General features: G+C 40.9%; 2 protein-coding genes across 2 annotated transcripts in view; both read right to left on the bottom strand.

Moving 5' to 3' along the window:
- Positions 1-1,344: 1,344 nt before the first annotated feature.
- Positions 1,345-14,158, bottom strand: mims2 (mitochondrial inner membrane scaffold 2). Its single transcript, XM_085354691.1, has 3 exons — positions 13,483-14,158; positions 4,992-5,185; positions 1,345-2,114 (listed from the first exon to the last, which is right to left on the bottom strand). Exons 1-3 carry the CDS (start codon positions 13,984-13,986, stop codon positions 1,898-1,900), a joined length of 915 nt encoding a protein of 304 aa, XP_085210817.1. The 5' UTR covers positions 13,987-14,158; the 3' UTR covers positions 1,345-1,897.
- Positions 14,159-24,095: 9,937 nt separating this feature from the next.
- Positions 24,096-27,836, bottom strand: part of ppp1r16b (protein phosphatase 1, regulatory subunit 16B) — a 100,244-nt gene continuing 96,503 nt past the window's right edge. The window contains exons 8-11 of the mRNA XM_085354690.1: positions 26,768-26,843; positions 26,482-26,611; positions 26,033-26,180; positions 24,096-25,433 (exon numbers count right to left, since the gene is read on the bottom strand). Coding sequence (XP_085210816.1) covers positions 24,960-25,433; positions 26,033-26,180; positions 26,482-26,611; positions 26,768-26,843 — 828 coding nt within the window. The 3' untranslated portion in view covers positions 24,096-24,959. The remainder of the gene's footprint in view (positions 25,434-26,032; positions 26,181-26,481; positions 26,612-26,767; positions 26,844-27,836) is intronic.

Raw genomic sequence — 27,836 nt, 5'->3', positions numbered from 1 at the left:
TTTACCTGGGGAAATGTTTAGAAACATTAAAAGTGCAAGATTGTGTTTCTTACCTGTGTGTTGTCTCCCTGAGGCCGTTAGGCCAACAGAGCCCCCGGGCATGCTGACCATCTTTTAAAGGTTCCGAGTGTAAATGAGGATGTTTTGGAATAAGAACATCGTTTTATGTTAGATTGTTGACCATGTGAGGAGATATTTAAAAGTCCTTGCTTTTTCTGTAGTATTTGTTTAATGTTAAAGCTTATTAGCCAAGCTGTGTGCTAACTTTACTAGTTTAGTTTAGTATTTAATATTTAACCATACAATGGTATGGCAAAGAGGGCCTGCCTCTTTTTCTCCTTCCATAGAGCACCGCTGAATTTTGAAGATTCTGACCTTAGTGTGTTGCCTAAGTACTCTTGAGACACTTGGTAGCAGTGTAGAAAAGCTGCAGCTGGAACTATGTCTCACCTGTGGACGTCATTGTTTTGGGGTTTTTTTGTGCTCTTCAATGTTGGTGAGTAATGGATCATCTGCACTTCATCTCTCTAACCATGAATTACTGCGTCAGTGTGGTGTGGCATGGAAGCGATCGGTGCTGAGGGGTTTTTGAAGCCCAAGTTTCTTCACAGGACCCTTCAGCTTCAGAGTGAGTTTTCCTTTGTTTGGGTTTACTACTCCCAAGAGTCTCTGTGGGGTTCAGGTCAGGTGAGTGGGCAGACACAACAATAGATGATCAGCAAACTATTTTGAAGACCATCAAGATCCCAGAATTCAAGGTGTTTTAAGTCCAGTGTCTCCATCTGTGATAATCTGGGCTTCCACGTCTTCTGATGGTGATTTCCAAATTACAAAACAGCTCTAATAAAATTAGTTATTAATCAAAAGTGTTCATAATTACAAAGGGATTAGATTTGAACATCAGCAAAGCCAGTGAGACATGCGAGACTCATCCGAGGGTAAAGGTGGTGTACAAGGAGCGGTCTCTGTTCATTTGGCAGATTGAGCTCAAACTTTGTTATTATTGTTATTACTTTTTACAATCGGTACTCTGGTTTTTGCATTGCACAGGAAGAAAACAACTTTCAGTGCTGGAAATTTCACATTAGGGCTCTAAATAAGAAAGCAACTGTAAATTAGAGGTTATATAATCAAACTGCACTCAGTAGCACTACAGTTCTTTCTGCTCATTGTTCTGTTTAAATATGAACAGAGCTGCCAAAGGATATGGTAAGATGATATGTGTGAAGTTGATGTGGTATTGTTCAACAGCAACACAAAACAACCCAAATATAAAAGAGAAATTCTCTTTAATTAAATACTCAAATCAGGAAACACAAATGATTCAACATTCTTCATCCAAAGTTTGCAATGAGCTTCACTTGTATTAGTGACGTTGCAGTTACTGCTTCTGTTCTTGTATTTGGGGGGAAACTGTAAGAAAGGAAAAAAAGGAACAAAGCCTCCAGAAAGACTGAAGGGATCGGAAATGGATGCCAAGAGAGAGAGAAGGCAAACGGCAAAAAGGAGGACTAAAAAGTAAGGTGAGAAGGAAGGTAAAGATGAGCAGAGAGGGTTGCAAGCAAAACACCAGAACATGGCCGAGTCAGCTGCTGGAGAACGGTGCAGAAGAGATTAGCTTAATCTGACAGTTTAATTAAAAATAACACAATCCCTGTTCACTCTTCTGATTTCAAATAAATATTTGATACATTTAAGTCCTTATGTTTGATGAGCCAAAGACTTCAAACCACAGTAAAGCATTTGATCACTTCGATCTGTTAAAGCGATAAATGACGAGGGAACCTGAATTCACAAATGTGAAGGTGTTTCAGTTTGAAGCCAGATGAATAAAGATTTACAGGCATTAGGCCATTAAAGAGGTTTGTTACTCAATGAGGCAGCAGAGGAGGGGCCATCAGGGTGCAGGTGTGGGAGGTTTGAAGAGTCCAGTCTTTCTGAAGTAGCGCACAATTAGAGGCACAGACACCAGAGTGATGCTCATGCGAACAGGAGCGAAGAGCTTGTGAATGGCGTAGGCCAGGACGAATGTGCTGGTTCCAGCGGCCATCTTGGACTGAACGAACGCCTCGCTGAAGCCCAGTTTGCACAATATGGCAGTCATGTCGATCCCACTGGGAACACAAATAACAGGAAATCTGTAAGTTGGGACCAGAAGGTGTTTGTGTGTATATACACAGTTAGGTCCACAGTACTCTTTATGTGTGCCTCTGCAAAACACTACAAATGGATTTTAAATCAGTCCCGTCTCCCTCCCTTCCCTCCCACCGTGTCGCAGCAGATGGCTGCCTCTCCCTGAGTCTGCTTCTGCCAGAGGTTTCTTCTTGTTAAAAGGGAGTTTTTCCTTCCCACTGTCACCAAGAGCTTGCTTGTAGTTGTTGGGTTTTTTGCTGTTTCTCTGTGTGTTTTTGTTTTGTTTCTGTCTTTACCTTACAATATAAAGCGCCTTGATGCGATAGGTGCTGTTATTTGGCGCTATATAAATAAAATTGAAAATGATTGAACCAATTAGACTTTAAGCTTTAATATTGTGATTTTTTACCAAATTATTGCATTAACTGTTTAAGTATTAAGCCATTTATTTATACAGTCCCACATTTTGGGGGTTCAAAAACTACTTTAACCTTGACTAACCTTTAATTCCAAAATCATCCACTTTAGTTGTCTTTTATGGTTGCAGGACTTCCAGCGTTGCTGGCCGTTGCATTGTTTCTATTTAAGAATGCACATGATTGCTGATTTGATCAATCTAACATTTTGGCTCTGTCTGAGAGGTTTACTTCGATTTTGATTATGTGAGTAGCTACCAAATGCAATTTAACAGTATTTAAATTAATAGCCTATATATTAGTTGATAGCTATCGAATAGTACACCATGGACAATGGAGGAACAAGCTCTCTATGAAAGCTGGCTATGAAACTGCTCGTCAGCAAACTGTCCGATTACTTTTGACCATTTCAAAATAAGAAGCAGTCCTACAATTAAAGCTGAGGGTTTGTACTTCAATCACACATCTTGATTGTTTGATTTGTGCACAGAGGCAAAGATACAGAGAAATGTGTCTTTGTCCAAATGCATCCAAAAACGTTTTAATCACATGAGTGAAAATAGTCCACTACACACACACACACACACACACACACACACACACACACACACACACACCCCAATATATTGGGCCATGCAGCACATTTGCATTATCATCATAATCCTTTAAATAAAGAATGACGTGATGACCATGTTTGCTATATATACATTTTTCTTATGTTTTTTATGGTATGTTTACGTGTTACTGTAAGGTGACCTTGAGGGTCTGAAATAAATGAAATGTTGTATTATTATTACTATTATTATTATTATTATTATTATTATTATTATTATTATTATTATTATTATTATGTGATTGATTTTTCAATGTAAAAATGAATTAAAATATAATTAAATACATATATTAAAAATATTTTTAGGATTTTCTTCTGCAGCATTAGTAGTGAATTAGCATAGACCAGAAATAATATGATGTAACATCTTTTTAAAACTGGTTTCCTCATTGCCTGTTGCATAAAGTTGTAATTCATCTTGATCTCCACTAGGGGGGACTGTTTACAATAGAGAATTTATTGTTTTTGTTTTTTTAACTTCACGTCTTCTTAACTTGAAGCTATTAGCACATGACTTCTGATCTGCCTTTAAAAGGCTACAGGCACCACTGCCTTCATGAGAAAAGTTTTGATATAGTTTTGCAATTTTGACCCGACCTACTTTGGGAAGCAAATATGCAAAGAATGTGCCAACATGAGTCAGTCATTACAGCACACAGTCACACACAGTTTGAGTCAGCTATATAAAGCGATCTGTCTGCACTCTGGCTGCTGTGTGCTCAGCACACAGCCCTGTATTAGCACACCACATGCCTGAGCGCTGTGGCTGCACAGTGATAATGCACAACAGTTGCAGAGTCATTTTTCAGTTCAAGGGTCATTATCAGCTACAGAAGGAAATCTCCAAGCTCTCAGATTATATCTGTCAGGCCTCTCTGGTATTCGTGCCTCTGGCCAGACAGAAAATTGTTGAGCTGATAAAGTAGGGGTGTGTTGTGCTGTTTGACTTTTAACCGTCTATGACTGTCAACAGACAGAACGCAAGGACTTTATATTTTGCAAGTCACACAACAACAAATCCTTGAAAGATGAGTAAATTAAACTTGAGCATGAATTTGTCTGCATCCAGCGCCAATGTAATAAGGCTGACTGTCTATACTTTGCTATTATCTCGTGAATTGGTCCCATTTACTGCCAATCTATGTTCCTCATTGCAAAAGCACATAAAAAAAAAACTGTTTTCGCTTCAGTTAATGATTTCCTACATTGTCCCAAATGGCTGCGAGAGGATTTCAGAAAATGTGGTATTCAGCTGTGGATCAATGAGGACTGTTGTTTCACAGTCAATAGAAAGCAGAAAATCCTCTAGTATAAAGACTTCTCCATAAATCTGATTAGTGTTTGGTGCATCTACAAAGACTCTATTCTTTGAGGACCCATTACTGTCGAGCAATGAAACACGATGTTCATTTTTTTTGCCCCACATCAGATTTTAGTGTCGCTACTACATGACATTGTTACATTTTTGTGATTCATTGTTGGGAATTGTTTTTTGGAGAAATGTCAAAACTGTCTCTGACTTTTCTTTAGAATAGTAAATATCTTTTAGACTCTAAAAGGTGGCTGTAATGGGATACTTTCACCATAGATTGAAACATAGTAGCTTTAGTAGCTCCCTTTGCTTAGGCATCAGTAAGAAGGAAAAACAGATCACTTTAAAAGTGTTGAGGTATTCTTTGTAGATTTTCTCTAAGGTGTAAAACTGTTTTAAGTATATGAGGTGACTTAAACTTCCACTTGTAAGTCAATTTTATCAGTCTTTAACCTCATCTCTGTAAATCTTAAATGTAAACGCCAATGCCTCGTGCAGTGACCGGACATTTTGTTACCTGGATACTAGCATGTAGAACATTCCCAGAGACATGAGAGAGATCCCGATGTGAAAGGAAACTCCCACTGCTCCATATTCCTTGAAGACTTTCTTAAGCTGCTGGGTTTTGTTGGGTTTCCCTCCCTCTGGCTCTCTGTCCTCCAGGCTCTTCTCCGATGACGTAGTAGAAGCCTCCTTTAAAGTCTGAACATCCTGTACAAAAACATGAGACGCACAACATGAAACAGGAGGATGGACTCTGATACCGTCTCTGTTGCTATAGGAAGCAACAACAAAGACGGTGGCTGCAAGGCAAAAAAGAGAAGACGCTTGCCATGAATTAAAATGAAGTTATTTCATTTTCCATTCAAATACAACTGCAGATCACTTTGATATGAGTATTATGACATCAAGCACAACAAAGCCAAAGAGCACAATCACTGGCAACACATGGAACTGTGGAATTGACTAGTGCTGTGGATCTATACACAGTATCTGCAGATAACTGAACTGCTTTACTAAACAGGTGTGTAAAAGTTTGGAAGCCGAATTCATAAAAACAAAAAGAAGAAAGAAGAACACAATACAACTACACAACATCACCTCCATCTTTCCACCATTGCTGTTGTGCTGTCAGCACGTTTAACTTGTGTATGTAATTACAGAGTAATGTTGCTTAGCTGGTTAGCTACCGGGAGCTGTGGTTGTAGTGCCTGGTTTTAACATGCTGGTCTTATTGCAACGTTCAAAGCATCTAGGTGAAAGGTTACTGTAAATACATCAAAATAACTTTCCTTAGTGAGCCTGAACTCTGCACAAACAGTCGTATCTTGGAAATGATGTTGACATGCCATATTTGTTTTGTTAGGACAGATATAGAAACGAAAGTACTATTATAATGTGGAGCAAGCTGGTCAAACAAAGACGATTTTTATGACCCTCCTATTCAAGGAGCAGCCGAGTCAGCTGATTAAACACAGGCTGCTGCGTCTGCGTTGTTTAAGTGAATCACATTATCACTCTCCCTCTCACACACTTAATGTCAGTCACTTTGTGCTACACAAAGAGCCTCTCACACACGTCGGGTTGCGTTTGTGAGCCCAGACACGCACCACTCCAAGATGAACAAGCACCAGACACAGTCCAGCTGCCCGACACGTAACAGGGAGCAGGCAGGTCACTCAGTGTGTGTGAAGCAGATTAGTAAACTGCAACACACAATAACGACATTCAGGCCACAGCGGACGGCAGACTGCAGCAGAGCAGCGACGGCGGACACTTGAGAACGCCTGCATTTGGAAACAGTATGTAAATAAACAACCCTCCATCTGGCCTTATGGCTAAGGCCGTAATGGTTTTATATCAGTAAGAGCTTCAACAGATGGTCAAAAAGAAACAATTTTCTTGTTGTGAAATAAGTTTTCAACCTTTATTTTGAATCAATGTTTAAGTACATCATTTGAATCTATAGGAAAAAAAAAGCTTTCTTTTAAAAAAAAAAAAAAAATTAAAATAAATAAAGTCTGCGAGTAGTTTTCAGCTTTTAGTAAATGGATTGTGTGAATGTGTTTACTGAACACGAATGAACTCACTTACACACCTTAGAAATGGTTCAGTTTACTGAAATCTTAAGCCATCAAAGCACAAAAGCCCAGAATTTGCACAACACTGTCACCAGTGCTACCACCGAGGCCCGGCTGTTTGCAAGCATCTCTGGGCTGTTGCTGCAGCTTTGCATATCCATGAGAGCACAGTGTTCTTGGTGGATATCTGATGGAGCAGAAATCCAGAGAATGCCTTAAACCGTATTTGTGCCATTCTTGTGGCAGCTCCCCAACAGTGCTGCCAGGGCCAACCTGAGAAGAGGCATCAAGACTGCCAAGCAGCAGCACAGGAGGCGTATCGAGGCCAGGTTTGAGAACAACACAAACCCAAGGCAGGTCTGGGAGGGCATCAGGGCTATCACAGACTACAAAAGAAGAACACCATCACCCTCAGCCGACAGTTCTACTCTGGCTGAGGATCTAAATCTCTTTTATGCCCGTTTTGACAGGGAGAACACCGACCCTGTCCTGTCCCCTCTCCCCTCAACCGACCCTGCTCCGGTCCTGAGCACTCATGAGCTGAGGCGTGTGTTCCGGAGCATTAACACCAGGAAGGCGGCCGGGCCGGATGGAGTGCTGGGCCGGGTGCTAAAAGACTGTGCTGCGGACCTGGCGGACGTCTTCACCTCTATATATAACACCTCGCTGTCCTGTTCACTGGTACCATCCTGTTTCAAAGCAGCAACCATCGTTCCCATCCCAAAACAGTCAAATGTCACATGTCTGAACGATTTCAGACCTGTGGCACTCACCCCCATTCCCGCCAAATGCCTGGAGAGACTGGTCATTAAACACATCAGAGCTGCTTTTCCACCATCCCTGGACTCGCACCAGTTTGCATACAGGGAGAACCGGTCAACCGAGGATGCGATCGCCACAGTGCTGCACACATTACTGAAGCACTTGGAACACAGGAACACCTATGCACGGCTCCTCTTTGTAGACTACAGCTCGGCTTTTAATACCATCCGGCCATACAAACTCCGTCCCAAACTCCACCAACTGGGACTTAACTCCTCTCTGTGCAACTGGATTGTGGACTTCCTCACTAACCGTAGACAGAGTGTCAGAGTGGGTAAGAACACCTCTTCCACCCTTGTGGTCAACACCGGTGCCCCTCAGGGGTGTGTTCTGAGCCCTCTGCTATACACTCTCTTCACCCATGACTGTATTTCCTCCTGCGCGTCCAATCTCATTGTTAAGTTTGCAGATGACACTACAGTGCTCGGACTTATATCCAACAATGATGAGACAAACTATAGGACAGAGGTGCAACAACTAGAGTCATGGTGCCACGACAATAACTTGGTCTTAAACACCAAAAAGACCAAGGAGATCATTGTAGATTTCCGGAAGAGGGGTCATAACAACCATCTGCCTCTCTTCATTGGCAGTGAGGCGGTGGAGAGGGTGAGCAGTTTTAAATTCTTGGGGGTAACTGTGACCGAGGACCTGTCCTGGGGCAACCATATCACCTCAGTTGTACGGAAGGCCCAACAGCGCCTCTACTACCTGAGGAGACTGCGGAGCGCACACATTCCCAGATCTCTGATGTTGAACTTCTACAACTGTGCCATCAGCAGCGTTCTGACGTATGGATTTCTAGTGTGGTTCCCCAGCTGCACCAAGGCCGATCAGCAAGCACTCCAGCGGGTGGTGAAAGAAGCTGGCAGAATTATTGGAACAAGTCTGCCAGAGATCAGTAATATCTTCCCCACTCGCTGTCTGAGGAGGGTGCACAGTATCCTGCGGGACCAACATCACCCTGCGCGCCACCTTTTCCATCTGCTGCCCTCAGGGAGAAGGTACAGGTCTATACAGGCCAGAACATCCAGACTGGCCAACAGCCTGTATCCACAGGCTGTGAGGCTCCTGAACTCTCTGCCCCCCTCTCACGGACAATAACCATATCCAACTTCTTAATAGCAATGAACTGGTCTGCATTGGTGCATCATATCTTTATTCTCTTCCCCCTCCTGCCCCCCCCCCCTCTTTCTTAAATAGATAACTATCATATCTGATATCATATCTCACAGTACAATAATATTGAATGGGTTGCATTGTTGTATTTTGTCATGTTTCTCAGGTCTTTGTCTGAATTTCTACGAACATTATTGCTAAGGATTGTCTTATTGCATTGGAGTCACACTGGGTTAAATATGTACACTTGGGTTTTAAGGGGTATTTATTATTTTCTTCTTTTTTTTGGGTTGTATGGAAGCCCCAAACGCAATTTCATTGTTCTTGACAATGACAATAAATAAATAAATACTAATACTAAATACTAAACCTGCAGTCGTTTCAGCAGGACTATGCCCGAGCCCACACTGCAAGAGTGGCCCGGGGCTTTCTAGATCAGGGGGTCTTTGATGAATAAATCAATAAATCTTTTTTTTTTGGTACCGGTTCTGGTTTTATTTTGTTGTATTTATCCGCGACAAAAGGCTGGTCCGTGCAAATATTGTCTGACAAACTGGTCCATAGCAAAAAAAGGTTGGGGACCGCTGGCTTAGAGTACTAATCGGGTGGAACCAGATAATCTTCCACGGCACACCTATGTGCCGCGGCACAGTGGTTGGAAAACACTGTTCTAGAGGAAGCCATACCTTGTATTAAACATCTTATATATGCGTATATTGCAGTATTGGTTTGTTTCATTTACAGCCGTCGTCATATCGAAACATCAGGACTCAAAACTGAAACCTGCATGAAATTAGAAATCAACGATCAAGTTGTTCATTTAATCAGAAACATAAAAAAATCCTGAGCATGGCACGCTTTTTCCACTTTCGACTATTTGTTCAGACATGTAATGATACAGGTGTGTTTACACGGAGAATCTGTGTCAACCTACTTTTCTCTCCACACAGAAAACTCATGAGGCTTTAATAACACATTGATAGAACGGATTTGAGTAAAACTAAAATAATAAAAATAAGTGTCTTGTTTGCTGTAACAGTTACAAATAATTCCATGTAAAAGCATCTTGGTCTTTAGAACTACTTACTGCGTTACTATGAGCCCTGTACATTATTATACTGTAAGTTCAAGTAGTATACTAAAATTATCAATCATCTGAGTGACAGCACTGCTCCACAAAACAAAGACAAGAGTTGCATGAAGGCTGGGACTCCTTGTTGGAATAATAAAGAACAGCTGACTTTCACAGCTTTAGCGTTTTTAAAAAGGCACACCCCGAAGCCAAAAGCTGTCTAAGAAACTATTGTGAGTGTTGCACACCCTGTTATCATAATGCATACATTATTAAAAATTTCTTCTAATTTAAAGTATTTTCTCCCTATTTATACTGGACTAAATGGGAGACTAAATGGAGCAGCTTAGTATTAGATGACTTGGGGCTATTGTGACCAGTGGTTACTCAAATATCTTCTCTGCTGAAGAGGAAACTTGATCTTCCTCTGGAGGAACACACACACACACACAACAGGAAATACCTCCCGGGTGCATTCAGCTATTTTTTCACCATGTTCAAAAAAGACTGCTTATTGTGCCACTAAGCTTGACGTGTTTATGTAGCTAGCTGTCCAGCTAGCAGCTAAGCAATAATCTAAAGTAAATCGTGCAGGGATGTGGATGTGTGTGCTTTTATATGGAGTTTGAATGGTCTTTGAGACATCTGCAAATGTGACATGTTTGGTTGTTTTTAAAAATTAGGACCGTTAGAGGCAACGGAAGGCCATTCATTGCTATGTGTGACATTTAGCCTTTACATACAGTAACTTCCATTCATGTCCCTTTCTGCTTTTTAGGCTGCATTGAGACTACGATTGCAGACTCTCTTTGTGGGTTTTAGTCAGCCACTTAATCAAGAAAGCAGTAACAATGGTGAAGAAGGGAAGATGGGGGGGGGAAAACAGGCTTATCTTTTCTCTTGGCTACAATTTGTCTTGCTAAATTTTGGCCCAAGCTCCTGGATGAAGCCACACGCTTGGCAATACATTCACCGGGCTGCCAACAATGGACAATGGCAGAGTCCGGGGTGGGTGAGGGAGCAGGCCTTTGCTTTTCAGAGGCAAGAAAGGCCAAGCTAAAAGTAAAGGAAGGCAACGCTGTGGGAGGGTCATGTGAGCGAGCAGCTAAAGGGAGTTGTGCCAGGGAGGGTGTATAGGAGGGGAACAGTGGGACTGCTGTGTCTGATAACAGCTTTTCAGAGGCATGAAAACACATGTGACATGCAAGCAAGGACAAAGAGACACTCACATGCAATGCACAGGGCTGTCAGATTCTCACAGCACGATTATTGTGGCCATAAAAACTGACGAATACTACACTGCCACAATTTCTATGGAAATGTTTTTATACATACTGAAAATGCATCTTTAGCTTTTAATGCATCTCGTCTCACATTAGCAAGTGCGTCTGTGACCATAACTCTGCAAAACTTTGACTGTTTTGACCCAGCCAATCAATATATCACATCGGTTCCTTTAGGTAATTGATAGGCTATTTTATTACAACACTCTAAAGGGGTTCCGTCCCTGCTTTGTGACTCATTTTGGTGCTTACGAAGTAAATGAAGGAGGGTTAAAGAGAAAGGAAGCCACCTAAATCACAGTCAAGGAGAGAAAACTCAAAGACAAAGTGGAAAAGCAAATCAGTGAGCTGGCTTTATACACTGTATTGCCAAAAATATTCACACCCATCCAAATCATTGAATCCAGGTGTTCCAATCAATTCCTTAGCCCCAGGTGTAGAAGACTCATGAAGCACCTACTCATACAAATGTTTGTAGAAGCAGTCTGCATAAAGATCTCACGATCTGGTGATGTTGTGCCATGGTACCGTGATAGCATACCACCTGTGCAAGTCCAGTTGTGAGAGTTCCTTACTATTAAATATTCCACAGTCAACTGTTAGTGGTATTATAACGGAGTGGAAATGATGGGGAATGTTGGGAACATTAGCAACTCGGCTGCAACGTGGTAAAAATCACAGAGCAGGGTCAGCAGGTGCTAAGGTGCACAGTGCACAGCGATCGCCAACTTTCTTCAGAGTCGATCGCTCCAGACTTCATTTGGCCTTCAGATTAGCTCAAGAACAGAGTGTAGAGAGCTACATGGTCGACCAGCTGCATCCAAGCCTTACATCACCAAGCATGGTGCAAAGCATTGGATAAAGCAGTGTAAAACACACCATCACCATGTTTTCTGGAGGTGACGAAACACACCTCTCCGTCTGGCAATCCAATGGACGAGTCTGGGTTTCATGGTTGCCAGGAGACCAGTACTTGTCTGAGTGCATTGTGCCAAGTGTAAAGTTTGGTGGAGGGGGGATAACATACTAACCTTATTTCATCTTTTGGATGTGACACTTTAAAACACCACTAAAACCATACACACCATACAGCAGGAGAGAAACAGTAAAACAGGAACTCTCTCTCTCATTAGAGACTGAAGTAGAACCCAGAAAGTGCCTGCTAGGTGTCCTTGAAACAAAGTTACACTCAAGCAGGTTCCTGTAGGTGTGTGTTTCATTTAGGGAACTACAGTTTATACAGCCGTTTACATGTCTTAGGGAGCGTTGCTTTAAATGTGAAATGACTTGACTCCACAGAGAGCTACATGAAAAATGATCATCGATGCAGGGTTCCCAAAGCCCTGTAGTCCATTCCTATTAGTCTGCTATCAGTTTTCCACCCATGAAAGCCTGTTTACTGTTGAGTTGCATTGTGGGTAATATAGGCATCAGATTTTGAAAAACATCAGGCTCTGAGAGCCTATTTCTGAGTTAAAGGGAAAACAGTATTAAACGCTGCATCAAATCTAATCACTTTCTCTCAACCTGAATCCAATTCTTCTGCTTCACAAAATAAAACAGTGTGGTGATTTACTTGTATTAGCTTCTTGCTAATAAAAGGTTCATATTTTATCGAGTTTTATGAGAATGTAAGTGCATACCAATCAGAAGATGACGTGTAAGTGAACAAAGATCTACACCATATGTCAAGTGGACACGACATCCTTTAAGGATTTTATTCTCTTTGTGTCCAGATCAAACTGAATGCCATTCCCATCCCATGTAAGGGTAACGTTGCAACCTGGTTATTTCCCTTATACATTTGTCAGCCTCAACTAACTGTTTACGTTTTTAAACTAAAAAGTCAAAGAGAAGAAAAAGCATCATTTAAATCTGTCCAAAAACAAATTCTCATATATGAGAACCTTAAACTGATAAATGATTCTTTATCAGGACAGATCCTTGCATGCGTTTGTTTGCTGCTCTTCTAATAAACTAGTGAGATGTTGAACAAGGTAAAAAGCAAGGCAGCATGTTCTTGAGATCTTGGCATGCCCACTGTAGCACTGTAGGTGTGTCCATGTGCTACTGAGTCACCTAAAAATGATGGTAATGTAATCCAGCGTGACCTGTTACACAGCGCACGGTAATAACCTGCCCTGTGCCCACACACCTTCAGCTCTTTTAGCATCACGGATGCTGACTCGCACAACCACCCACCGAGAGCACGTGCAAGGCGAAGTTTAAAAGTGCTCAGATGTTTGGTGAGAGTGACTCAGCGCCACTCACACACCGTGGGAGCACGCTCGCTGTTGACACTGCAAAGTGTGATCCAACATGCTCTGAAAATGACACATGTGCTGCTTCGAGTACAGGTTTGTCGAAGTCATGTCAATTATACATGCACCACCGTGGATTCACTGCAAAGGCAGGCGGCCCACATAGCTGTGCGCGTCGTGTAGTGTTGTATAACAAGCAGGCTCGCTCACATGAGGGCTGTTATGCAAAAAGAAAAGCAGCTCGTCTGCTATTTTGCATAATTCATAAACATGTTTTGAATCTGTTGCTTGTGGGTGATAGAGGCCAGGACGGTGTGCTCGCCGGTTGATCTCTAAAACGTGCTGTGCTCGTGTTAAAGGTTGAAATTACCCCTTTGTCGTCGTCAGTCTGCTCCTCGTTCTTCTTAGTGGCAGCCTGTGTGGATGAAGATCTGGTCTGCATGGTCCTAGTGGAGCAGCGGCGACTGGAAACGTCCCAGTTACCCGTAAACAAAACATTACCCGCCGGGTCCCCCCTGCTGTTTGGGCGCCGGTGTGTGAAAACCAGCGGCTGCCTGAGGATTGTACATTCAGCGCTTTCACGGCGCACAGCTACAGCGGCCACCCAGTCCAAATGCGCCCAGTCCGTGCTGGTTACAAACGTAGACGATGTGTCCCAGTTCTGGATGAGTTCCGGGTGCTGTTTACCCAGGTGCACGGAGGGCAGATAGACACGCCTGACGGATGCGCAGGAAAACCGGTGTCGCTGAAACGAGTGGTCCGTGCGCAGCGTCAAAGTAACATCCTTCAGCTTGCTTGCTTTGGCTCGCAGAAGAGACGAACCCGGTGACTTGAAAGCCAGATCCAGAGCCGCTGCTGTGCGACACAAAAGCATTATCGACGGCACTCACAAGAGCTCAGTGTCTCCAAAAAACCAAAGCAGCAAAAAAAACTAATTTTTTTTTTTTAAATAACCTCATAAAGCGACTCGGTTGTGCCGGGCAACTAATTACGGGCATAAGCAGCTGTAAACATGCTGCCCTGTGCCCTCCTGTATCCCTCCGGTCCTCTTGTTGACCGATTATCAGCAACAGCCAATGAGGGCTTACGCGCAACCGCAGATAGTAAAGCCTGAAGTGAAGGGAGGGGGTACTTAAAGGTATAACCGTGCTCATTCATGTAATTGAGTCGTACGACTTCAAAGGCTGACGTGCGTGTGTGTTTTAAATTCAGGTTACTGAAACTGAAACTTTAAATTATTTATAGAATTTAGTTCGGTTTTTTGCGAGGCCTGAAACTGTTTTAAATACATTGGTGAAATTAAAAAAAAAAAAAAAAAAAAAAATTATATATATATATATATATATATATATATATATATATATATATATATATATATATAGATATATACACACACACACATTATAACGAAACATTTATTTCGTTCTCTGGGACAACGTAAACACACACTGTTAATAGGAATGGGACTTACATACTCCCATAAAAAAACACCGTTCTCGTATAAAATCAAGTGGAAATTGAAAGATATCAATAAAAAATGTTTCACATTTTAATGGAATCCATCCATTAAACCAAACATGCTCAGCTCCAGGTGATGTGAATGCAATTGTGTGTACATATGGAGACAACATTATTTCTGAAAATATATTTGAAACATTCAGAAATAAAATAACCAGGAAGAAAAAAAATTTAAAAAAAATTAAAAATTATAATCCAATGTAATCTCATATTAAAACCATAAAGTCTTCCTTTATAAGATTACACACTTTGACACTCAAGTGTTTCTTGGAAGTCCTTACTATAAAAGTGTTCACTAAACTGTGTACCAGACCTCTGTGCAGAAAACTATCATGTTTTATGTCCTAATAACAGCAGCTATAGTGGCAGAACAGTTGGATTACAATTCAACTGTAACCCTCTCAGTGTGCTCTGTCAGATAACCCACCTAGCACAAACTGCACTCGTTATTATTGTCTGAGATCAGTGGTGTCATGTTAGAGACAGATAAGGCTGTAGCCAAAGGGCAGCAGAATGAAGAGAGGACAGGAAATGTAAATGTTAAAGCTACAGCAGGTAGAAATCCAGAAAACAAAGCCTGAATTTGAAAATGGACTGTCCTTCTCCACCTCTGCACATATACTGTATATAAAATAGTCCGTTAGTTACTTAGACCTTCATTCTTATGAATGCCAGCAGGGGGTGAATCCTCTAGTTGCAAAGAGAAGTTAGACTCTACAGACGGCTGAGAAAATTACCTGACTTCTCACTTGATTTACAACCTCAGTAAACATTTTCCTGATGAGTCTAGGCTCCCAACAGTTACTTCAAAGTCCTCTTTTAGTTTTTAAAGTATACATTAAGTACATTAAGATTGTGAACATTAATAACATTAACTGGTATCACCACCAAATGGACACTCGGTAATAGTCAGGTCCACCCCTCACTTATGACGTCTGCTCCAAAACCCAAGGTGGACATGACCAAAATTGCCAGCAGTGAGTGGGTTTCTTTCTTCCCATGAGAGTCACGTTCATCTCTCCTTGTCGTGTTTAATCCATTGCACTGCAGCATCTCACATCTTTCCTGTTTGTATCAGTCTTCATTGTACACTGCTCACCTCATCTGCTCTGCAAAGACCAAGATCTCCTGTCACTGCTTAGTTCTAAGTTCTAATGACATGTATTAGTCTACTTTCCTCTTAAACCACTTGAATTATAATATGCTGAAAGGATTACATACTTACATTATAAAACACAGTTATAAAAAAATGTTGTTTTTGTAATTTTCTTCTTCTCTGCTTTAAAATTGCACGTAAATTTCAACAACAGTGCAAAAACAGACGTCAATATAAGTATATCCTGAAGAAGGAAGTGGTGAAAACGACCAGATCAGAAACTAAAGCCGCTTTAGTTTTAAAATGTAAATCATACTTCCTTAAATATTCCAGTGTTATCAGAGAATGCTGATGTATGCACTCAATATTTAGTCATGTGCTGAATACTCTATGGTAATGAGGGGAATGTATTCTGCTGACTTTTCTAAAAGAAGTAAACTGTGTCGTTACACCTTCACACAGTGAACGGCAGATATAGACACGTGAGAGACTGTGGGAGGAAAGATAAAGAGGGTGGGATGCTGGCAGGAAATCCTGAAAAAAAATGACAATGAAGCTGTGACGGCTCTGACCTTTTCTGAGCACAGCCACAAACTCGACACGTGGGCTGAGTTTAAAATGGCAATTAAGTTTAAAATTGAAGTCACGGTTATGTTTTTGGTCCTATATCCTTTTAGCACCTACGAATAAATAAGACAGTGCTGAATGTTTGCCTCCCACAGACAGCGTTAACTCAAGTTTCCTCTAGTTAAATGGAAAAAAACTGCCCTGAACTTCTATTAATACATGAATTTATGTATTTTTACATCCACGGAGCTCAAGTTGACGTGAAAATTTTGCTTTGTAGTTTTAGGTCAGAAGACATTCAAGTTTAATGCATGAGCACATTTTAAATGGTCGTTCATTAAGCTCTAACTGGTCCTTACATACAGATTAGTTGGAAACTAAATATTTATACTAATTAAGTGCAAGGTGTAACTGTGTAGCTAATTAAAAACATTAGCTTTAAATGATGTGCATCACACATTAAACAGAACATAGTCTACACAACCTGAAACCTGATAAATGTTGTTTAAGCCTAAATTTAACAGAACCTTTGAACACTGGTATTTACCTACTATCTACTGTTTGTGGTACAAGTGGCGAATTTGAAATTCTTCATTCTAATTGGAAGAAGGAAGTGGAAGATTTATTTGGCTGAATACATTATCTTGGATAAAATGGCCTTAAATATCTCAAAAAACCTAAGAAGGATAACTTAGTTTTGGGGTAAACTGTTCATGGCAGATTAATCCAGAATATAAAGCATAAGGGTAATCCATATATAAGTATACATATATATATAATATGTATGTATGTGTACAGGTTTACTATTTGGAGTAACCTGAAAAGTGAAAGTTGCACCTGACTTTCACTTTTAAATAAATTTAGCTGCTTTTTAATTTGGTGGTTTTCCTACTCTGAAAGTCAGTGGTTTGTTCAACTTTCTAGGTTATTCATCTCGTTTAAGGTCACAATGTTACAAGTGTGACCTCGATTCCAATACAAAGCACGCTTTGAGCTGTACTTGCATGCTGCTTGCACAGGATAAACAACACTGAAGTATTTGTAGGATGTATATTTGTGTGGATGCCGAAAGATGAGCATCCGTTCTCAGACTGGGAGGCCCGGGTTCAAATCCTGCTTATGGCAACATTTCTTTCAAATAACAGTTAAACTTTTTAAACTCTTTTCAGCAGAAATTCTGCTCATTCACCTCTTTTCAGCGCAATGTTCTGCTTTCCATCTTTTCTGCAGAAATTCTGCTCATTCAACTCTTTTCAGCAAAATTTTCAGCCTTTTCACCTCTTATCAGCACAAATCTCAGCTGTTTTCAGAAAAAAAAACTCTTTTCAGCAGAAATTCTGCTGATTCACCCCTTTTCTGCAAAATTTTTAGCCTTTTCACCTCTTATCAGCACAATTCTCAGCAGCTTCTGCTCATTTCAGCAGAATTGTCAGTCTCTCCACCTCTTCTTTGTGAGAATGAGTTTGGCTCAGTGAGATGAGTAGCTGCCTTGAGACCAGAAGGGCCAGGTTCAAATCCTGCTCAGGGCAGCATTTTTTTTCAATTTTTTCAGCTTTTTTCAACAGACATCTTCAGCGTTAAGGCATCCACACTGCATTTTCGCAGGAAATGCAAATTTTTCTAGTTACTTTGATTGTTGCATATTCACTGTTTTGCTTTTTTAGTAGACCAGTGTTCTCTTTTCCAATGAGTAAAAAAAGAGCTGTGGTTTAGTCATAGCTTCTAGGTTGGTGTGGCTTCTGCTTTTATACTATCTGTATGTTACCAAATACTCTCTGCTATTTCATAATCACTTATCTGCAGATGGATCTGACTGCTTTCATGACCGAGCCAACTGAAGCCGCAGCAAACACGTACCTTTACTCATCATTACATAGAGTGCTTTCCACTGTTTCAAATTATTTTGACTTTGAGTCGTTTATTTAACTGCAGATGAACGTGTTGCATGTTCTTTAAATTCTGGGCAACAGGACTGAGACTGAATCCAACATCAAAGGTTGGACATATCCACCAACGCCTGTCCAGCACTGGGTCATTGGCTCTCTGTTGGCAGACACTTTCAGTTAAAGGAAGGAAATGTTGCTGCACGTCGAAAGACTTTGGAAACCAGTAAGTCAGGTTTATTGAAACAAAGCGTGAGGTTTTGGACACTGCAGCATTTCCTCAAGTTAATGTTTAAATTATATGATGCCTTCTCTGCTGTTGGTGTGTTTCGTGACATGGAATCAATATTGATAGGATTTTATTGGTAAAATGTCATTATTCATTCTGCTTGTTTGATTCTTTATTAAATCCGTTAATGACACCTCACGCCAAAATAAAGAGGCTTCAAAGGTTTTCAGCATAATCAGCATAAATAGATATCTGCATGCGAAACTGCAGTATCTGTAGGCAGGGGATAAAAATTTGGTACCTGAAACTTTCTGGTTTCCATTTGTAGTGTGTGCTTTATGAAGTAGTCAGATTAGCATGCATGCAAAGTCTGTGTAAAGAGCAAAACAGCGGTTGCATAAGCCAAAAGTCAATCTCAAACCCACTGTTTATTCTCTTTGTTGCCTATGCAAGAAAAGGAAAGTTTTGAGCGACACAAAGTGATATTCAGGGATTTATTCATTCACGGACTTGGTGAATTTGTGTGTGTTGACATGAAGATTGAGCTAAATGCTAATTCAATAGCTGGGACCGCGTCCTCGTTTAGGTTTGATAGTGTTTCTAGTAGATAATGGCAGACGGCTGGAGCGTGAATTGAGGCTGCGGTTTGTGGAAGGCCGCTCCACCGGGCAGATCCCCATCTACTAATGAGAAGTGAATGAATTGCAAAAGGGAGGGAAGGTGGGGCATGACAACGAGGACAAACAGCTTGTAGTTGGGCGGGGGGTTATATATAGGAAAGAACTGGAAGGGGCATGTATCGAGGAGGGATCCCACTCTGAAATTTCAGGTAAATTATCCTAAATATTGGCATTAAAATTCTTTCACATTCAGTTTTATTCTTATAAGCCAAAGCACCAGAGAAATAATAAAAACTAATGCAGTACAGCTACAGTATAATTTGTGGTTTGTTGCTTTCATAATGTTTTAAGTGAATAAAGACAACCTGATGGTATTCAATAACTTCAGGGCCTAAGATGTAACTGTGTGCCAAGCTTGTTTAGTTTGGTGAACTCTGATCGCGGAGGAGGAATTTGCTGTCAAAACAAACAAACGGAGATTTCATTACAGTCAGATGCCCTCAGAGTAAAATGAAAGTGTAAGATTTCATGGCAGCTCATCCAAAGGTTCACATGTCAGCACATGCCAGCATCCTTGGTGTGCCAGAAGAAAAGTCATCTGGAGTCCTTGAATATCACTTGATCATTTCAAGGCAGTCCATTTCACATGTGGTCAAGCATCTAAGTAATCAATAAGGTCTTATGTAGAGCCCAGTTTCATCACTCAGAACCGCTTTATATGATCATTAAAGTGATACTTCAGTACTGAAATGCTGCATCATGCTTGAAAATGAGTTGCTGCCTTCGATTGGACTGTGTGTAAATATCTCGGCCTGTTATCTATCAACATTGCTGAGACAGAATGGCATCCCCTTATTGACTTAGACATTTTAAATTCAGGTCAGATAACCCACTGAAGCCCTGTTAGGTCCAATGGACCCTGGGAATAAGAAGAGGTTCTGACCCAGTAAGCCGTCTGTCCGTCCATCCATTCTTTTTGTGCAGCTCTTCTATCAGTCTTGGCTGGACGCTCAGTAGCTATGGCGTCCTCCCAGTGGAGGCCCATTTTAAAGCTGTCATCCACCCTTCCTTTGCATACTTTTTCTCCTTTTAGTGCAAAAACCTCTTCATTGATCCCATGGACTATTCAGCTCCTGCCACTGGTTCATTTTCTTGCTTTATGGACCACATTCCTGCTTGGTTCCCAGTGCTTTTTATCAGCATCCTCCATTTATGTGGCCAGCCGAGTGGTCAGTATGTGTCTGTATGCTCTTTCTGGAACCGATCCACTTTGCCCTCCACAGTGAAGAGGACTGAAGGACCTGGACCACAGCCAGCTGGCCTCCAGTTAGTACAGCCAGGGCACAATAGCAAAGCCAGGCAACACAGAGGAGGCCAATGTTGTCCAAATCATGCGTTTTCCAGCACCATTGTCCTCGCCTCTGTTTATATGCCTTAGACATAGTGACTGTGCCCAAATCAAAGAATGATTTCTGCAAACATTTGCTTAGCACACTTAAAGGACTGTAAGATGACTTAAATGTTTGCACTGATTGGCCTTCTCAGCGGCTCATGGAGTGAAAAACAAACTATTAGTACAAACACTACATAATTTGCCTAGTTTAGGAGCATGTATATATGTTAATGTAATAGTTTACACACTCACCAGCCACTTTATTAGTTACACTGTGCTAGTACCTGCTTGGGCCCTCTTCACACAGCTGCTGCAGATTTGTCGGCTGCACATTAATGATGCGACTCATGTTCCATCACATCTCAAAGTGCTCTACTGGATTGAGATCCGGTGACAGCATCGTGTTCAAGAAGCTAGTTTGAGATGATGAGAGCTTTGTGACATGCCGTTCCATCTTGCTGGATGCAGTCATCAGCAGATGATGGATGTGCTATGGTCATAAAGGGATGGACACGGTCAACAATAATATTCAGACTGTGGCATTTTAAAAATGCTCATTCGATACTAGGGGGACCAGACGCATCACACCACCATCAGCAGCCTGAGCTGCTGATACAAGGCAGGATGGATCCATCTGAATTTAAATCACTGTTGCATTCCCCTCTGACCTTTGACATCAACACAGCATTTTCACCCAGAAACCTCTTGCTTACTGGATATTTTTTCTTTTTCATATCCTTCACTGAAAAGCCTAGAGATGGTTGCGTGGGAACATCCTAGTAGATCAGCAGTTTCTGAAATTAGTCAGATCAGCCTGTCTGGCAACAAAAACCAAGTCACTTTCATAGTGACTTGTGTACTTCCCCATTCTGATGCTTGGTTTAAACTTCAGAAGGTCATCTTGACCATGTCTACATGCCTAAAGTCATTACTGTATGAGTAGCTGATTACATATGTGCTATAATGGCAATGTGTACATAATAAAGTGGCCGGTTGGAGTACTCATAACAGGAAGAATCTAGGCTAGGTAACAACTGCTGTTCTAAATAAACTGGTGAACCTAAAGCCAGTGAATGAGAGGAAGTGCAAAAACAAAGGAAAGAAAATCTTTGAAGGAGGGAGCAGAACTCAGGCCAAGACCCTGACAGCTGTGAGATGAAGGACGGCACAGTCTCTGCTGGTCTCAGAACAGAAAGTCGCTGCAGACGTCAAAATACAGCAGACATCCAGAGCCGACTGTAGGAACCAGATTTTAAAGAAAATAATGGAGCTTTTGGTGTTTAGTGACCAGTTCAACTGTACATTATACATCTCTATATGAACTATTTATTATAGCTCTCTTTTTTGACATTATCCAAAACCTATTTACCCATTTTCAATGGTTGTGATTACAGTGATTAAAAACAGAAAACGAAAAATGTTTCTTCTCATGTCCACAGCCTGCAGGAAATCTGAACTCAAACTGTAACAGTATAAGAGCTAAACAGATTCAGATTCACCATGTAAAGTTCTCAAAATATACATTTTATTCAAAATATGTTAATGTAACCATCAATATATTCCAGTAATTACAAAATCAGTAGTTTTGTCTTCATAATTTGATCCTTAAACACAAGCCTGGATCTGTGTATGTGATCACAAGTAACTTTTGAAACAGGCTACTGTCCCTTTCTGCGTCATACTGAGCAGTCGGTACTTTTCTTGAACAAATTCCTGTTCAGTTGGATTGAATTTAATTAATAAGGAAACAGGGTTGAACTTTTTTTTTTAAATCAACTTGTTTGCAGCTACCAGAAGTAAGCTGCCTCATAACAAGATGACATCGCTGTACCTAAAATAAGGGAAATGGCAAACTGTTTGACTTCATTTCTACTTCCTCAAGTTGAGGTGAAAAACAAACTGACCATTGCAGAAAAATCATGCACTAAAGTTAAGTCATTCAGCTTTAAATGCACCACAGACACTGGTGTCTTAACACTCAGCGATATGTGGGTATGCACTCGACTCTGCAGACATTTTGGACTCCTGGGACTACTTGAGGGTCTACTTAATCGCACAGTCCCCCCCCCCCCCTTTGTACAACCAAAAGTCTGCTAACACTATTCACCCATATGGTTAACTGTAGTTTCCTATATGTTCATCAACAGTAACAACACAGACATGTAAATGCAAAAACATGGGAACATAACAGGGGGAGTACTGATACAAACATATTTACAAACCTGTCCGTACAAATACTCGAACGCTGTACAGTTGATGTGGTGAGGAAGAAGGGTGATGGCGTGGCATTACAGGTAATCACATTTTCAAAGAAGTCGGCCATCAGAAAGCTTCCCGCCAAACTAAATTATTTTCAACTCATGGAAGACTCTTTGGCACAAACACATTTAAAGGAGCTGTTACATTTAAGGAATAGTTTCGAATTCCCGGGTGTAGTCTGACTGGCTTCTGCAGGTTTGATGACAAGGTTGGTACTAAACTCCTTCTTAGTCTCCACAAATAGAAACTACTTGGCTTAACTTACCATGAAGACTCGAAACAAAGAGAAACATCTTGCTCTGAGAAGAAAACAAAGTCTCACTAATGTTTTTCACTTTTTTCCTGCCATGTCAAGGCAGGAAAAGGACGCCTGCAGTGTTAATGGCTTTATTGCATTTAGGTAAGCCTGCTCACGACACACTGTGGTTAGCGGTTCTGCATGTGCTTGTTTTAAACTAAGACAAGTGTCACTGTGAGCGCACCAGCTATCATCTAATGGTGTGGCAATGACCAGTTTTTGAAGACAGTGTAGCTAGTAAAGATCCAGACAACATATCAGAGTCTAGATTTCCTATTACGGAAGTCTGTCATTTACAATCTGACAATCCTGCAGAGATTTAAAAGTCTTCAAACAATAGCTCATTGTTTTGCCACTGCATTCCCGTTAGTGCATTCCTGCTTTGCTCTCAGACCCTTTGCTTGCTGTGGTGCAAACTGCTCAATATTTCTCAGACTACAACAATGTCTGATAGCAAAAATCAGAGTCTGGGTGTTAATATGCTGACTGCTGGCTCTAGCTCCTCTCATCAACTGTTTCTAAAATGATGAAATATTCATTTAATTCAGCAGACAAACCACTACATGTAGTACTGGGTTTTTTTTTCCTTGGGGGGGGGGCATGACACATTACCTGATATAACAGCCTGGGCTCGCTACATACCAAAGATTCTTCTGAAAACTCATTTTTCATTTACAGTAATCATTACATAACATACAGTTTCAGTTTAGAAGACAAATACAGTGACTCAGGGGAAGTAAAGCCACACAATGGCCACCAGGAAAAAAACAAAAACGAAACATAAACAAATAACACTGTTATTTGTAGTGACATATTCATGAATCCATCCAGTATGATGGCTGGTTTTTTTTTTTTTTTAATTACACGTACATAACGCAGACAGTAACCCTCATTTCATTTGAACCGTTCTTCCATGTCAGAAGGTGCTCAGCTGGGGAGATTCGTCTCCCCCCCACTAACTCACACACACTCTCCACACGCCATCCAAATAATAAATACACTCGACTTTAGAAACCATGTTTTTTCTTTGTTTTGTTTTTTTTTTTACAATTTACATTTCATAAATAAAACATGTACAGTAATTTTCAACCATGTTTGCTTAAATTATCTATACGAGTGAGCACAAAGTGAATAATGCATAAAACAAAGCACGACCTGTCAGTTTAGGTTCCACGTGAGAGGACGGTGAGGTGACGCATAGTTGACGGAATATAGTGACCGTTTCAAACACTAGTGCAGTACTTTTACTCTTTCCGGTTATCTCTCACTGTAGAAGTACACTTCATGAGTATTTTAACACTGTTTTATGGCATTCCTTTCCCTTACTTTTCCAGGCAGCATGTCAACACGGAAAGAGATGTCACAGATCTCCTTTTGCCATGTTTTGCATTTTCTCATGTGTTGTACTACAACAACACGGTGTATTACAAGATATCAGCACCCTTCCAGGATGACTGTCCTGCTTGTTTGAACATGACAAGAATGTGCCACATGTGGTTTGATAACAAGATTAGTTTATCCTGGAAGAAATGCTGTTCTAATGAAATAATACCAATCTGTTTGTGGGGTAACAGACAAAGTTTCTTCCATGTGTGAAAGTAGAGGATTCAGTACCTTGCGATCTTCTCTCCTAATTCTAAATTTCTGTCAAAAAACACTCCCCATCCTCTTTGATTTTTAACAGGGAGAGCGGGACCACTTCTTGTCTTTACATTTGTTGTGTAAAGAGACTCCATGTATGAAAGGAATTTCCTCCACTTCTCAGCTGCACTTTAAAGGAGTTACGAGACTGGGAGGTGAAAGGAAATGTTTTCATACTTTAATCGGGCCGCCTGTCTTGAAGACATTTTTGAACCGGGAGTGGTGAAGGATGTTCAAAGACTTTCCTTCTTTCTTCTCCTCCCTTCTACACAGCCTTCCTTGCTTCCCTCCTCTCAGTGCAAACACTTCCTGTTCTGGTAACAGTCACATGACCGCGCACCAACTATGACACGCAGCAGCAGGTCCGCACCTTCGGCTGCTCCTCCTCCATAGGCTGCTTGAATTTGAGCAGGGGTGGGTCGCCGCTGGCTGGGGTATAATATACGGCGTTGCCATTGGAGGAGACCAGCGGCATGCGAGGATCCTCAGTGGTGGTTTTGGCATCAGTCAAGGAGTCTGTGGAGCCGTTACCAAGGTGACCGTTGAACAAGGGGTGGTTCAAGAGCTTGGCAGCAGCTCGCTGCTTTTTCAGCTCTGACAGAGTCTGAGGGCGCTCTTTTGGCCAGGCTTCCTCCTGGGACGGCTGGGTGGTGACAACCCCACCCTTACTGGACGTCGGTGTGCTGCCATTGGAGGGAGGCTGAGGTGGCATGGATGTTGTCGTGGAGATTAGGCCATTCTGCTTGCTGTTGCCTTCTTTGAGGATGGTGGGTAGGTTGGACTTGTCGGGCAGCTCCACAGCGACAACAGGCTTGACCTGCAAGACATCAATAAGGATTACTTTAATCCTCTGTAAGACTTTCTTTTAGCTCATTAAATACACAAAGGCCTGACTGTGCAGGGCAGATCAGCAAACTTTGATCTGCTGCCGAGGCTTACAAAGTTCAAATGAAATCAGATGTAAAGCCAATTTATTTGCTTCATTATAGAGAAAATCTCCCAACTGTTCAGAGTTATTTTGTGCCAGAGCAACATTTCTCTGAATGTCATCTGATAATCTGCAGATAATGTGTGTAAAAAGTTGAGGTTACAATAAGCAGCGGCGGCGGCAACAGAGTCTACTGATAATGGAAGACAGTATTTCAGTTTTTTTCTGTTGTGGGTTTCCTTTTGTGCAATTGCTCCTGGGTGCTGGAGGAAGTCCTCTGTCTGATTCATCCAAATGTGACATTTCAGCTTCTGAGTGGGAAGAATCATCTTTCTACCTGTGCTTAAAAATATCTCTCACACACATTATCATCTGACAGCGTGTGTGTGAGGGGGCGGTAAATTCCACCAAGCCACCCCCCACCCACCCAAAAAACCAAAGTTAGAACTGCATAGAGCTATTTATGTAATCCTTAAAAATAGTCTCACACTAACTACTTGGCTATTCTCCTGATCAGACTCCTTTTCTTTCTCGTCCTCGTCTTCCTTTTCTTTCCTCCACACGATGGCCTCGGTCTCGTACTCTTTACGACACAGGTTGTGTCTGTCCGACAAACTGGCTCGCCGCACCACTTTTCTGTGAACACAAGTGGAATTCCCAGTAAGAAAAAGCAGCTAGAAAAATAACAGCTTACCATATATGGTACTTTTACACATGAAAGTTAAAGAGCAGAAGAACTTATACACACGCTAAACTGACAGCTTCATTATGTCAGACATTATGTCATTATATCAGCGGAGGCTTCTATCCACCATTCTCCTATTAAATGTAAATACAGCTGTAAGTATACAGAACAGATGTTTTGTCTGTTTTCTAATTTCTCCAAATAACAAAGCCTGTAGTAGCCATGCTACCACCAACAGATGTCAGCACATACCCACGACTGCCTGCACTGGACGTTCGCCTGCACAGCGAGGTCTTGTGCTTGAGCTGTGACTTCATGATAATGTCGTGTTTGTGTTTCAGGTCCAGCAGGATGGCTCTGAACTCCTCGTCCTCACACAGATCTTAAAGCAACATGGGTAAAAGGGACACTGTTAGTAATGCTTAACATAAAAGTGAACACTTGGAAATGAGACCCTGCTGAGACGATACTTTTTTTCCCCTGAACTCATTACCAGGTGCACCGGACAAGTGAGTGCTACAGTATACTGTAAACATACCAATTGGAGTCTCCTCCAGGAAGGTCTTGGCATTGAGACTGGCTCCGTGAGACACCAGCAGCTCTGCCACATGCATCTAAAGCAGCAACAACAACAACAGTGGAAGCAATTTGTGTTGATATTGAAAGAGTCAGTGAAAATAAATTTCTGGGGGTAATAATAGATGAAAAACTTAACTGGAGAGCTCACGTAAGATATATTCATTCCAAAGTATCACGAAGCATTGCAGTACTAAACAAGGCAAAACAGGTATTCGACAGAACATCACTTCATATTCTCTACTGTTCACTGGTTTCACCATACTTAAGCTATTGTGCAGAGGTCTGGGGCAATAACTATAAAACCACATTACATTCACTTTTTACTCTTCAAAAGAAAGCAATTCGAATCATCCACAATGCAGGTTATAGGGAACATACAAACTCACTATTTTTGCAGTCTGAAATATTGAAAATTGACGATATAGTGAAATTCCAAACAGCACAAATTCTATTCAAAGCAAAAAATAAAGAACTGCCAGGTAATATTCAGAGTATGTTTTTTTTGAAAGAAGGAAGTTATAATTTAAGGGGTTTTTGTAACTTCAAAACAATGAAGGTACGTACTACAAGAAAAGGCTTTTGTGTTTCTGTTCAAGGAGTGAAACTATGGAACAAACTGAATATGGAATTAAAGCAATGTCCAAACATAAAACTGTTCAAAAAGAGTTATAAAAATATGATCTTCTCGATCTATAAAGAAAAGGAAAATATTTAAATTAAGTGAATGTCTCTATTTAAAAACAAACAAACAAAAAATTCATGATGTGATATTATAGTATATAGTATATCAGAAATCTGTTCACTATTTTTATTACAAATTATATCAGTAAGGAAGCTGACTAAATATTCACTGATAATTTATGGGACAGGGGTGGGATTAAATAAGTGTATACTTCTTCCCACTCCCTTTCAACATGTAAATTAATCAGAATGTTTTTTTGTATGTAATTTGTATAGTATTTTTTTTCTCTCATTTCTTTTCTAAATGTACTTGTATATTGTTCACATGTTGAAATAAATTACCAATC

Source organism: Diplotaxodon limnothrissa, linkage group LG5 (genome assembly GCF_057381915.1).
Source record: "Diplotaxodon limnothrissa isolate DT_005_m linkage group LG5, D_limnothrissa_male_GT1.1, whole genome shotgun sequence".
NCBI classification, from domain to species: domain Eukaryota; kingdom Metazoa; phylum Chordata; class Actinopteri; order Cichliformes; family Cichlidae; genus Diplotaxodon; species Diplotaxodon limnothrissa.
Note: the sequence above shows the minus strand (reverse complement) of the source record. Positions and strands in the feature narration are given on the sequence as shown.

Coding starts and splice junctions, on each gene's coding strand:
- mims2 (XM_085354691.1), bottom strand. CDS start 13,986: ATGCTTTTGTGTCGCACAGCAGCGGCTCTGGATCTGGCTTTCAAGTCA. Junction 5,186..13,482: donor AGACTGACGACGACAAAGGG/GTAATTTCAACC, acceptor GTTTTTGTACAG/GATGTTCAGACTTTAAAGGA. Junction 2,115..4,991: donor TTCTACATGCTAGTATCCAG/GTAACAAAATGT, acceptor TTGTGTTCCCAG/TGGGATCGACATGACTGCCA.